This window comes from Aedes albopictus, chromosome 1 (assembly GCF_035046485.1).
Source record: "Aedes albopictus strain Foshan chromosome 1, AalbF5, whole genome shotgun sequence".
NCBI lineage: Eukaryota > Metazoa > Arthropoda > Insecta > Diptera > Culicidae > Aedes > Aedes albopictus.
In genome coordinates, this window is record NC_085136.1 from 45,475,170 (window position 1) to 45,489,206 (window position 14,037).

At 44.3% G+C, this 14,037-nt stretch overlaps 1 protein-coding gene across 4 annotated transcripts in view; it reads left to right on the forward strand.

Annotated features, from left to right (window-relative positions):
* The window catches only part of LOC109397890 (glutaredoxin domain-containing cysteine-rich protein CG12206), a 258,145-nt gene that overhangs the window by 13,330 nt on the left and 230,778 nt on the right, over window positions 1–14,037 (forward strand). For all 4 annotated transcript variants that reach the window (XM_062844450.1, XM_029854763.2, XM_062844449.1 and 1 more), the window contains exon 2: window positions 10,540–13,166. In XM_062844450.1, coding sequence (XP_062700434.1) covers window positions 11,457–13,166 — 1,710 coding nt within the window. In that variant the 5' untranslated portion in view covers window positions 10,540–11,456. The remainder of the gene's footprint in view (window positions 1–10,539; window positions 13,167–14,037) is intronic.

Sequence of the window (14,037 nt, forward strand, 5' to 3'; positions counted from 1 at the left end):
CAAACCACTATTACTTTATTCGTCGTGAGAAAATATTACATTCTATAAGGTCATAATTAGTATCGATATATTGTTGATAAACGTTCAAAATTTCATATAATTCGGTTTGCTGGTTTTCGAGATATGACATATCAAAAAAGTTGTCTAAAAAATAGTTTTTTACGAGAACGATTCTAGCTTCGCGAAATATCAACCAATTAAGCCCAAATTTATACCAATGATGCACATATAATAGGTTGACATGCAGTCAAAATTTAAGATTTTTCAATGCACTTTATGAAAAGTTACAGCATCTTGAACTTTTTTGTGAGAAAAAAAAAGTTGCCTATCCCAAACAAAATGCAACTTTTTGTCAATACAATTGACACTGGCCCTCCTCTGAAGGAATGTTCTAAGGAAATGGACAACTAGGGTTATTCAACGATTTGTTGAACAGTTAGTGCTGGAATTTTTGTTTTGATTTGTGTTTTCGTGCATAATTGCACTGTAGGAGAAAAATATCCAGTTGACGTCTGAATCCAGTCATTTTTTACACTTCCCATTAAGGTGGCCCACACTTCTATAAAAAACAAAAATTTAGAAAAATGTCAAGTCTTACCTCCTAAATCAGTTGCTTTGGACTCCCAGAAGCTACGTTCAAAATTTGAGCAAAATCGGTTGAGCCTAAGGGGGCGCTCAAAACGCTTGAAGTATGTATGGGAAAACTTGACCAAATGTATGCAGAAATTTTAAGTTTTCGAATTTTGCCGCTAGGTGGCGCTGTAAGCGTTCAATAATCAAACCCTTTGGTATTATTGTAGGTGATTATATACCAAACAACTTAGTCGAAGACCGCAAAGTGATCTAACGTCTGTGAAAAAAGTAATACCCTAGGTAAAGTGTGGATAAACTTTATTGTTGTTTTTCCAATACATGTAAAGGAATAATATCAATAATGAAATATTAATACTTTGCCTCACTTTGCCTGGGGCATAACTTTTTTCACAGCCATCGAATCACTTCGCGGTCTTCGACGAAGTTCTTTGGTATATTGTCACCTACAATAATACCAAAGGGTTTATTTATTGAACGCTTACAGCGCTACCTAGCGGCAAAATTCAAAAACTTAAAATTTCTGCATACATTTGGCCATGTTTTCCCATACAAACTTCAAGCGTTTTGAGCGCCCCCTTAGGCTCAACCGATTTTGCTCAAATTTTGATCGTAGCTTCTGGAAGTCCAAAACAACTAATTTAGGAGGTAAGACTTGGCATTTTTCGATATGTTTGTTTTTCATAAAAGTGTGGGCCACCCTACTTCCCATTGGTTTTAACTTTCCCTTAAATTCCTTGTTCGAAGTGACAGTAAAACATTTGTACCGGTAGTCTGGAACCCAAATATTGAACGCATCCTCAAGCTATATAGCTCTTCCTAATGTTGGCCAATGCTCGCTAATCATTGAATAGTTTACAACAGTTATCACAAATTTGTTGGATTTTCATATTTAAATTTCATGGAAGTTTCAGAATGGTATCGAAGGGATTTCCGAACACTCCAGAGAGCTTCCCAGGGGGGTTTCAGGCGTGGTTCAGAGGTGTATCAAGGCTTTCCATGGGGTTTTAGGAGGGTTCCAAAGGAACTTCCGTTGGATTGAAGAGGTGATGTAGGGAGCTATCCGGAAGTTTCGGAATGTTCTGAATTAGGTTCCAGAGTTATTTCAAGAGTGTATAAAAGTGTGTCTAGATGATTCAGGAGTAGAGTTTCAAGGCATTAAAACGCTTTAAGGGATTTCAGGCGATTTAAATGCGTTTCAGAGCACTTTAGAAGTGGTTTCCGGAGGTTTCAGAAAGCTTTCTATGAGGTTTCAGGCGTACCAGGGTGATTTTAAGGCTTACCACGGCATTTCAACGCCTTGCAGGAAGTTTCAGAAGTTTTAGGAGCATTTCAATTGCGTTTAAGTGGAAGTTTCAGAGGGGTTTCAAGGCATTACAGGTATTCCACTAACACGCCCAGGTTCATCATCATCATTTCAGATAAATTGAGGGGATTTTCAAACGCACCTGAACCCTTCTGAAAACCTCTTAATCCCCCTGAATACCCCTAAAACGCCTTAAAAACGCCTAAAACATAGTGAAACCTTTCGGAGTTCTCTTGAAACGTCCTTAATTCCCCCTGAGGTTTATTAGAACGCCTTTGAAACCCCCTGAAATCCTTAGAACAACCCAAGAACTCCCCTGAAACCTCCCGGAAACCTCTGAAACCGCGCCTAAAACACCCTGTAACGCCCTTTAAACCCTTGCAACACCCCTGAAACTCCCTGGAACCCGTCTGAAAGCTTCGAAACACTTTTAAGGTCTTTGATAATCCCGAAACCCGGGAACGCTCTTTAACCCCCAACAACGCTCTTGAAACCATTTGAAAACCAGTGGAACGCACTTGAAATCCACTGGAACACTCTGGAACATGTATGATCCCCTTGTTAATCCCTGGAAAACCCTCGAACGCCAATGAAGCCTTCTGAAATGCCCTATCAACACGAAACACGTTTGAAACGCCCCTGAACATTATCGGAACCGTCTGAAATCTCCTGGAACATCTCTGCAACGCTCCTGAAATCCCCTGGAACACCCCTGTAAAGTTGCAGAAATCCCTGGATCACTCTGGAATGCCACTGAAACATCTTAAAAACTCCTAGAACGTCCCCGGAAAATCCCTGAAACTTCATGGATTACTCATCAAACCCTTAAAATACCCCTGCAATGCCAAAACTTCCTGACATTTTGTGGAGCTTTCCTGGAACGCCTGAAAATTTTTGAAACTCCTAAAATCCCTAAGAACACCCCCAAAATCCCCAGCAACACTCCTGATATCCCTTGAAAGCTCCTGGAACGCCACTGACGCCCCTTGGGATGTTCCTAAAACGCCTTTGAAACCCCCTGGAACTTCCCCTAGAACGCTCCTGAAATCTTCTTGAATCCAACAAATCCGCTTGAAACACCCTTTAACGCCACTGATCACCTCTGAAACCCCTTGGGAGCGATGCTGGATTGCTGCCGTTCTTTGCGTAATGACTGCCGGCAAGCCATATGTGAAGCAAAAAGGACCTCTTGGGAAAAGTTTCTAGAGAGCATCCACACCAGCCAATCTGCTGCCGAAGGAGTTAATGCTTTCAGCAGTAAACGTCAGTTATCGAATTTCATTCGGTAAGTGAAACGTAAACATGTTGCACTTATCGAACGTCTACTGAACCTATCGCATGTATTGATGCAGGCCTTCTGCCCTTCCGCTATCGAACAGTTGCGGTCCTCTGTTGCAAGTCTGTCGCTATATCGGAGAATACCACAGAAAATGCAAGGACCTACCTGCTAGAAAAGGCTAACAATCTACTCTACCACATTGCCGGTGTTACACTACCACCAACCGCCAAGTCTTACTGGTCCGAAGGGCGCGACTGGCACGGGTCAAAGTTCATATTCGAATGCAATATTCAAAACAATTTCAGTGCCGGGGACAACTTCGTCCAGCTACGGCAATCCGTCGCCGAACTACTCCGTACTACATACGAAAGCCATACACCGATGGCTAGCTGTCTTCCCAGGGTATGGGCATGGGAGTCGGAAGGATTAGATCATCATATGAAGACTGCGAACACCGGGATGCCCCATCACTTCGGAGGTATTCCTTTCCACCGGTCCTGAGAAATTGGCGGAGTCAACAATTCTGTTGAACACATGGTCGGTGTCTGCCCAGCATACGAGGGCCCACGGTAGCTGTACAGGATTCCGGCACTCGCGGTCCTTCTGTGCTTCGTGAAAGACGCTGGATTCTACTTACAACAATTTCATTCGGGATTCCCCTAAGAAATTCATCGCGGTTTGTCCACAAATTTGTTCCGGAGCTTTCTTCTGGGCTTCCATAGGCTCTTAATGAGATTCTTCCGGAGGTTTATTTGAGATTCCCTCCGAAGTTCCCTTTAGGGTTTTCCAGGAGTTTCTTCTGAGACTCCTTAAGAAGTTCCGTCAGAGATTCCGGTAAAAGTTTTTACAAGAATTCTTCCAGGAGGTTCCCTTGGGATTGTTCCAGAGAATCTCTCGTAGATTTCTGTAGAAATTATATCCGATGTTCCTTCAGCATTATTCATTCTTGGATTACTTTAGCAATTTTGCCTGTGATTCTTCCAGGTATTCCCTAGTTTCTCCACAAACTTTTTCTAGAATCCCTCTAGGGTTCCCTTATGTGATTCTTCAGGGAGCTATAACTAAGATGCTTTTTCTTGTGTTTTCTCTAAGAAATCCTATAAGAACTTGCCGAGGAATTCCATAAACAATAACTGCTGGAGGAATTCCTCAAAATACTCCAAAAAATCCTAATAAACTCCAGGAGAATTTCCATTACAAACATCTGAAAGAATTCCTGAAGAGTCCGCAGAAATTCCTGACGGAGCTGTTGGTGGAAAGCAGAAAAGATTCCCTAGATAAATCCTAGAAAGAGTTCTTAAAGAAATCCCGGAATCAGTTTCTGAAAGAATTCTTAGAAGAAGTTCTGAGAGGAATCCCAGTAAAAGCTCCCAAAGGAATCTCGGAAGAAGTTCCTGAAAAGCAACTCCTGACAGTCACCCAGTAGAAATTCCCGGAGGAATCCCGGAAGGAATTTCCGAAAGAATCCTGGAACAATCCCGGAAAGAGTACCTGGTGAAATTACCGTAGGATTTTTCAGAAGAGATTCTTGAAGCAGAAGTAGTTACTGAAAAAAAATCCAAGAGGAAGTTCCTGGAGGGATCTTAGGGAAGCTTCTAAAGGAATACTGAAAGAAGTTCTTGACAGGGATCTTGTAGGATTCCTGGAAGGATCTCAGAAAGAACTCCTGAAGAAATCCCAGAAGATACTCCGGGAAGAATCTTGTATGGAATTCCAGGAAGACATTCTTACGGATTGTTGAAAGCAATTTTTGGAGGAATCTCGGGAAAAAAATCGATAAGAATTCCTGGAGGAATTCCAGGTGAAATTGCTAGAATTTGCAAGAATTCCATCTGGAAGTCAAAAAAAATCCGGTGACATCCCAAAAGAAACTGTTAGGAGAATCTGGGATGAAACTCCGACTCTGACTCGATGAGAAGTTCCCGAAGAAATCTCTTCTTGATGTCCCAGAAAGAGTCTCTGGAGGAATCCTGGAAGAAGTTTTTGGCGGAACTTCTGAAGTATCCCAAAAAAGAATCTCAGGTGGACCTCCCTGAGGAGTCGTAGAAGGATATCCTAGAGGGATTCAAGAATAAATTTCTGGCGAAACTACGGAAGGTATACCTGGAAGAATCTCTGGAAATTTTTTTGGGGTAATCCTAGATGGAATTCTTGAAAAAATCTTAGAATTAATTTCTAGATAAATTTTGGAAGGTATTCTGTAGGTATCCCGGAACATCTGATGTAATCTTAGAAGGTATTCCTTAAGAAATCCTAGAAAGAATCTCTGGAAGAATCCCGGGAGTGTTTTCTGGGGGAATTCCGGCAAGAGCACTTGAAAGAATCCCAGACGGAACCTCTTAAGAAATATCAGAAGTAACTCTTGGAATACCCCAGAGGCAACTTCTGGAAGAATCCTGAATGAACCCCCGGAAGAATCTCATAAAGAACTTCCTGGGAATCCCAGGAAAAGTCCTAGAACAATTTGAAGAATTTGTGGACAATCGTCAAATATTTCTTGGAAGCATCCGTGGCCGCCTAAATTCTACTGAGAAGTCTGCTATTTTATGTCTTGCTGGTGGTGTTTCTCTAGGAGCTTCTGAAATTCCGCCAGAACTTCCGAGGCATTTTTTCTGGAATTCCTCCAGGTATCCCTTTCTTGGTTTCCCCAGTAATTTCTTCCAGGATTTCTCAGGGAGTTTTGTTTAGATTCTTTGAGGAATTTATTTAGGGTTCCTTAAGAAGTTCCCTCTGGGATTCCTCCAGGAGTTTCCCAAAAAGGGTGTTCTAGGTTTCCTTCAGGTGTTATTTCTGGAATTCCTCTAAAAACTCTTTCCAGGATTGGTCTTAAGATTGCTCCCGGCATTTCTTCAAGAGTTCTGAGATTTCTCTAGGTATTGGTTCCGAGATTCCTCCAGGAATTCTTTCTGGAATTCCTCAAGGAGCTATTTCTACGATTCTTCCAGGAGTTTCTTCTGCGATACCGAATGAGATTAAAGGATCTTCTTCAGAGACTTCTCCAGAGATTCCTTCTGAAATTTCTCCCGGAATTCCTTCTGTAATACTTCCAGAATTCCCAGGATTTCTTCCGGAATTTCTTCCAGAATATCTCCAGGGATTTCATTCCAAGATTTCTCAACCAATTCATTCCAAGATTCCTCTAGCGATTCGTCCCGAAAGTCCTACAGGAATTCTTTCTGAGATTCATAAAGTAATTTTTCCATGGATTCCTCCAAGAGTTCCAGGATACCTCTAGGAATGCCCTCTCGTGAAAAACTAAAACTCTTGGAGGAGTCCTAGAAAGAGCAATGTTCTGAAGATTTTGAAAATATAATGGTAATAAATATTGCAGGAGAAACCACATTATTGGGCATATTTACCATTATGCCGGATGTTCCGATTACCTGGAGCTACCCATGGAAGCAGCATTTGCAAATGGCCCAAGAGGTCTTGGACCTTTTTTCGAAAATGATCCGTAGGGCCTAACAGCAGCTCACCCACGCAAAAGAACACCGTTATCCGAAAGATTGATGTTTGCTTTTTCTGATAACGGTTTTAGTTTGTGTGGATAAGTTGAGGGAGGCTCAGCAACAACGTGCGAAATTATTGTTTACCAATGCGTTTATGCCCTTTTCAAATGTTGCTCCAGACTTCCCAAACAATAAGTCGCCCGCCCCCTTAATGCTAGAACTAGGTAACTCGTTTTGGAAAGTGCGGATAAAAATAGTTGGTAAAACTCCCCCTGGTATAAAACAAACTCTTTGTTGGTCTTAAAAGTTGAATTAATATGTGTTCTCGGATTTTCAATTGACAAACTTGTGTTTATTGTGGTGTACGTTCAGATATAAACAAATTTCTTGTGATTTCGCAAAACCAGTTACCTAGTTCTAGCATTAAGGGGACGAAGTGATATGAATGAAGATGAGTATTTACTCAAGACCATCCTAGCTTGAGCAAAGTAAACTGTTTGAGCTTTTACTCAAATCCGTATGAATAAAGTTGTAATTTACTCAAAGTAAGTTCGAATTTCGAACATAGCATTTGCTTTGTCAAAACTGGTGTTTACGTTTTGGGTTTCGGGTCAACTGAATGAAAATCAGTAAATTTAAGTGGAGTAGCTGAGGATGATAGGACGTAGTTGCGGATTCAGCCATAAGTAGTGAGAATCCGAAACAATCTGAAGCCGTTTTACTATGCAGTGATTCCTCAGGAGGTTTATTTTTAGACTTCCTATGAATTATTCCAGGAGACCCCTCCAGGGAAGCAGTATTTGGGATTCCTATCGAATTTGTTCCTAGGTTTCCGCCAGCTGTTGCCAGGTGTGATTTTTTCCAAATCTATCCAAAAGTTGTTCCTGAGATCTCCTCCAGGAGTTATGTCCGTTGGATTCTTCCAGCAGCTGTTCATTCTGGGATTATTTCAAGAGTTCCTCGTGGGATTTCTGTAATAGTTGCTTCTGGAATTCTTCCAGCAGTTCTTCCTTTCCTTTCATGCTAACTTATTTACAAGAGTTCCTCCCGGGATTCCTCTAGCAGTTCCTCATTGGATTCCTCCAGGAGTTTCTCATGGGATTCTTCCGAGAGTTCCTCCGGGGATATCTCCAGGAGTTTCTCTTGGGATTCCTGTAGGAGCTCCTCCTGGGATTTTTCCAGGAGTTCTTTCTGGAGTGTTCTTCCAAGAGTTTCTCCTGGGATTTCTCTAGAAGTTCTTCCTGGGATTCCCCCAGAAGTTCCTCCGGGAATTCATCCAGGAGTTCCTCCAGGAATTCCTTCTGGAATTCCTCCAGAAGTTCCTCCTGAGATTCCTCCAAAAGTTCCTCCTGGGATTCCTCCAGAAGTTACTCCTGGGATTCCTCCAGGAGTTCTTCCTGGGATTCCTCCAGAAGTTCCTCCAAGGATTCCTCCAGAAGTTCCTCCTGAAATTCTTTAAAAAGTTCTTCCGGAAATTCCTCAAGGAGATCCTCCAGGGATTCCTCCAAGAGTTCCTCCTGGGATTCCTCTAGGAGTTCCTCCTGGGGCTTCTCAAAGAGTTCCTCCTGGGATTCCTCCAAGAGTTTCCCCTGGGATTTTACAATGAGTTTTCCTCCTCCAAGCGTTCCTCCTGGGATTTCCCCAGAAGTTCCTCCGAGAATTCCTCCAGGAGTTCCTCCTGGGGTTCCTCCAGAAGTTAGACAAGGGATTTTTCCAGAAGTTCCTGCTGAGATTCCTCTAGGAAGCCATATTGCGATTTCTACAAGAGTTCCTCCATGTTTTCCTCCAGGAGTTCTTCCTATTATTTCACCATGAGTTCCTTCTGCAGGAATGGAATTCCTCCAGGAGTTCCACCAAGGGTTCCTCCAGAAGTTCCTCCTGAGATTCTTCTAGGAGCTCCTCCTGGGATTCCTCCACGATATCCTCCAGGAATTTCTTCTGGAATTCCTCCAGAAGTTCCTCCAGGGATTCCTCCAAAAGTTCCTTCTGAAATTCCTTCAGGAATTCCTCCTGGAATTCCCCAGGAGTTTCTCTTGAGATTGCTCCAAAAGTTCCGTCTGGGGTTCCTCCAGAAGTTTCTCCAGGAGTTCCAACTGGGATTCTGACAGGATTTCCTGCTGGAAGTCCTTGTAGGGTTCTTCCAGGAGGGTAGTTTAATAGATATCCATATTTTGGGGTGCATTATACCCTAAACAACTTTCAATGGCCATACATAACGACTTGACTTTGAAAATGATAAAGTTCAATACCAATGCAGGTAAGCCTAAGGTTATGCACTTTTCATAGAAATGGACACTAGTGGCCTCGGAAGGTCATCAGAGCTGCCCTAAGGATGGTAATCACACTTCAGACAAGATCCAGTGATCACAATTCGACGTTTATGTAACATCTACATGTGTTCACTTTCAGCTGAGCATGGTCCGTTGCTGACTGAGATGCTTTGTGCTATGTAATTTCTCAGGGAGCTATGCTTTTCCCTGTGTTTACTCAAGGAAATCCTATAGGAACTTCATGAGGAATTCCATAAACAAAAACTGCTGGAGGAATTCTTCAAAATACTCAAAAAATTCCTCCAGGAGGATCTCCATTACGAACATCTGAAAAAACTCCAGAAGGATCTGCTGAAATTCCAGGTAGAATTTGGTAGAAAGCAGAAAAGATTTCCTAAATGAATCCTGGAAAGAGTTCTTGGAGAAATACCGGAACCAGTTTCTGAAAGAATTCTTAGGAGAAGTTCTGAGAGAAACCCCGGCAAGAGCTCCCAAAGGAATCTCCAGAAGAAGTTCCTGAAAAGCAATTCCTGACAGTCGCCCAGAAGAAATTCCCGGAGGCATCCCGAAAGGAATTTCCGAAAGAATGCTTGAACAATTCCGGAAAGAGTACCTGGTGAAATTACCGTAGGAATTCTCAGAAAGGATACTTGAAGCAGAAGTAGTTAATGCAAAAAAAATCCCGGAGGAAGTTCCTGGAGGGATCTTAGGGATGCTTTGTAAACACAAATGTTTACATAAGATGTTGGATTCTTTAAAATGTCGGCCTCTCACCCGGGTGTTTAAGGACAAACGTCTTAAAATCCCGCTTCAACAGTGCATCAGAACTTTAGATGCACAAATCTCAAGAAGCAAGCTTCAAACAACAGTGCATTTTATATTCTGTTCTTGCTTATTGTAATATGTTTAAAATAAGAAGATCAAGTGCGTTAGTTTTGTTTACAAAGAGATTTGTGCGCTCGAAGTCGTGAGTAGGTACCAAAGTCGGCCATTGTGGCGGCCATTTTGAGATTCTAACAAGTCTGTCTTTAAAATCAGCTGATTTTGGGGACCTTTGGCAGTTCTTCTATGAAAATGTTAGTTAAGCGTTTGCGCCTTTGTTCAGCAGCTGTAAACAGTGGCATACACGGACCTGTCAACTGAAAAGGCTTATTATGAAACCTGGCTTGCGACCGAACTAGGGCCATTGACGTAGCCAGCTTTTCTTTTTTCCTGACTCTTCTAAACAAACACGAGAAAGGGAAGGATGAAAGAGGGGGCACAGACGACAAACAAAACTCATATCAGTCAAATGCACATCACAGTATCATCCATATCATAAGGCGGTTATTCATGCAATGATAAAGGTTGTGATAATGTTATCATCAAACGGTTTTGCTTAGACAAATCGGCACCAACATTTCAAAACGGTGTAACTGCTTTTGCCTTCTCACAGAGCTGTGGAATTGTTTTTGTATGGTTTTCTACGATCTTGACGCTTTTGCATTCCAAACCAAACCAATCCCTCGAACCAAAAGTGTGCATCATCAGTTTATGGCAGAACTGGAATTCTCAAACCCCAACAACAACAACAACGACGACAACAACGACTGAGTGAATGTTAATTCCCAAATAAAAATCGAAATCCATTGTAACCTGTTTCAGTGAACGAAAACCAAACAAAAAACAAACAAACCAGCCAGCTTCGAAATCTATAAGAAGATTACGACAGACAGAAAGTGAAACTTCGTCGATCGTAAGTGCCTCGCGGAGTGCTTGAAAATCATCATATAGATGACGATCGCCGTCGTGAGAGTGGGTGAAGAAAGCAACTAGCAGCGGTAGCAGCAGCAACAACAACAACAACAATAGTAATAACAGCAACCAGCAAAATCATTGTCTTGAGGTCGTTTCGATCGTTCTCAAGAGTTTCCGCAACCAGCCGTCCAATCGTAGAAAAGAAAAAAAAACAAAAGCATTAAATGGCGCTGAGCCAACCGCGCAAGTGATCATGCATGCCGCCGCGGCAAAGTGAATGCGCAAACGTGCGCCCGTGTGTGAATGTGTGCTAGTCAGTGAAAAACAAGTGAATAAGTCCGCGAAGTCGACGACGAATACTGCTGTGGCATACAAATTCCAAACGAAAGGTGAAAATAAGCAAACAAACTCCGCGCCAGCAGCGTTCGAACGGAGAAGAAGGAAATAAGAAAATCAAATCAGCATAAATTTGTGTCGGATCGAAGCAACCGTCGCCGCCGACTGCGATCTGCTACCGCGCCACCGCCCAGGCCAGTACTAGTGGAAACGTAAACAATAATAACGCGATCGCATCGCAGTAGGCGCACGGTGATTGGCTGTGCGACGCGACATAATTCTGGAAACTTGGTTGCACCGGGTTTCAATAAATACGTAAATACGAAGTCGGGTCCGGGTGCCAAGTTTCGTTTCGTGAGAGAGGGAGAGCGTGATTTTCCTTTGCGAGGAAAATTCCGAGCGAGAGAAAGGGGGGCTTGATTGCACAACGGTTCGAAAAAAAAACGAAGAAAGAGATCACGCGAGAGGAGAAGAGAGCGCGTAGAAAGATGGATTCAACGGCTTCGCTACATCATCGGCTAACGTCCATACAGATAAGCGCCGAAACAACGGTTTATACCAGCCTCGATTCGAGCCTCGCAGCGTTGCAAAATGCCAGCCAACGAATGCACGAGGACCAGGTGGACGGGGCGAGCAGTCTACCCCCTGCCGTGGAGTTGCTGCTTTCGGCTGCAGCCGTTCCAGCCGCTTCGGTTTACGTCTCTGCCACAGAGCCCAGTGCAGAAAAACTTGTCTCGCAACGTGAGTCGTTGGAGAAAGAAGAAAGAGCCGAGGCGTTTCCATTGAGATCATCTGCTGGTGCTGGTGCCGTTGCCCTTGGAAACCCCAGCAGTGGCAGCAGTCTGCTGGGATCCGTCCAGGAGAAACCATCGTCGCCGTGTTCGCCGCCGCCGCCGCTGTCGTTGCCCGTGGTAACCGATCAGGAGTCGCACGTCGTTCGGATTCAGATTGTGCAATCGAAGTGTTCTAGTCCAATTAACGGTGTTGGCAACATCAGTGTGACCAACCTCAACAGCAGTAGTGCTGCCAGTGTTGTGAACCAGTGCAAATCTAAAGTGTCGATCGTTTCGTTTGGACCTCCGGATCAGTGTAGCCAATCGCCAAGTCCTACCCCTTCGGTAGAAATGGTCCAGAAGCAGTCCAGTCCTTCGGCGTCGCCAACCAATGGCGCCAAATCAGACCTGGTGGACGTCAACAACGCCACCTACCTCTACTACATGATGTCCTCAGGGCAGTGCTCTCCTAGTGACACCCTCGACAGTGGCACGTGCAGCGATATCGAAGTCACTCCGCCGCCACTCCCGAAAAAAATGTCCCCAAAATCCCCGTCGCCCCCGAAACACCCGGCTGCCCAGCACGCCACACTCATGATGATAAGCCCGACGCCGTCCGATAAGCTTAATCAACCCGGTGGCGGATATCGCAGCAGTAACTACACCACCAGTGACAGTGACGAATCCGAATCCAGTCTGAGTTGCGACTCGCTCAACTTCTCACAGCTTTGCGGGAACGTCAGTGTCCTCGGACCCGTCTCGGACAGTCTTTCCGTGGTCACGACCAATCCGCAAACTCCGGAACCGCTATCGACCGCCGCGACCCCTACCAGTGACAGTGACCGCGAAAATGTTATCCCCGAGTGTCCCCAAATGCCCCAAATCATCCCGATAAAGCACAAAATCGTCTCAATCCTGCCGGACTCGCTCCTCAAGGACATCCGCGAACGTTCGTCTACGGGAAGTGCCGCGCGCGAAGTCCCGTCCCCGTCGCCACCGCGCGAAGAGTCCACCCCGGTCGGCATGACAACCACGCGCTCGATCCTGATGGAGAAGATCAACAGTTTGAACAGTGTTGCCAATTCCGCCGGGAGCATTTCCTCCCTGTCCGAGAAGAACAAATCGATCAGTTTCGAGAACGACAAGTTCTACAAGTTCCACATCAACGAACATTCCACTTTACAGCAACAGCAACAACAACAGCAGTCGCCGAATCAGCAGAACGGCTCGGTCCACCTGAATGGGGCTGGCAACCACAGCTGTTCGTCGTCGGTCATCGACGATGACGAGAGCTTTGCCGGCTTCAAGGACCTGACCAGCGGAACATCGACGATCCGGAGCAACAAGGGAACGGTGCGGGGCGTCAAGAACCGAGTTCGCAACGGGATTGCGACGTTTCTGCAGATGCAACAGGCGAATATCAAGGTAGGTGGATACGGGGTGGTCTTATCACATTGATACGGAAGCTTTTGCATTCTTTTTTGCGTTTTCGGGAGGGGTCTGATAAGATTAGGACTGAGCAGGCTTATCGGATGAGGTGACGTTGAGCGCTGGGAGCTATTTTTGTGGCAAAAGCATGGACCTGTCGATTTCTGCATGATTCATTTGAAGTCACGTGATTGGCAGGGTTGCCAACCGTTCATGTAGAGTACAACCTTAATTTACCTTTACCTGTTACTCTAACCATATTGATGTTGGAATTAAGCATCAAAATCTCAAGCGTAAACTGAGGATTAAGTGTATGTTGACAGATTGCAAAAATAAGAAGTGTTGCCAAATTTTTCGAAATGTATGTATGTAAGTTTCCCTCATTAGTTCAACCTTTGTATTACTAGTCATAAATTTCGGGTATCTGTCCAGAGATCGGTTTTACATTCAAAATTTGGCAACCCTGGCCCACGGATTCAGCACGGATGACTCTCTTCATCTGAAACCGCGCACCATGGTCAACGTCCATTTGAAAGTCGCCGCAACTCGTTCGCTTATCCATTTCACGCTTTGCGCGCGGCGCAAATCTCAGATTTCAAGAGGTCTTTAATCCGCGCGCGCGCGCACACGACTCAGACTCAGAGTGTGGATTTTGGCAAACGAACGCTGAGACACCGTTTATCGCGTGTGGTTCACCGCGATTTCGAGCTAGGTACCTGTACCTATCTCCAAATCCGTCCAAAATCAGAGCAACAATTAATTGTTTGGCTATGGCTTGTTCGCGCGGTTGTACCTCTCGTATTTTTTTGCTAAATGTATTACAACTGGTGCAATCTGTTGGTCGATGATTTATACCTGTCGGCCCGGG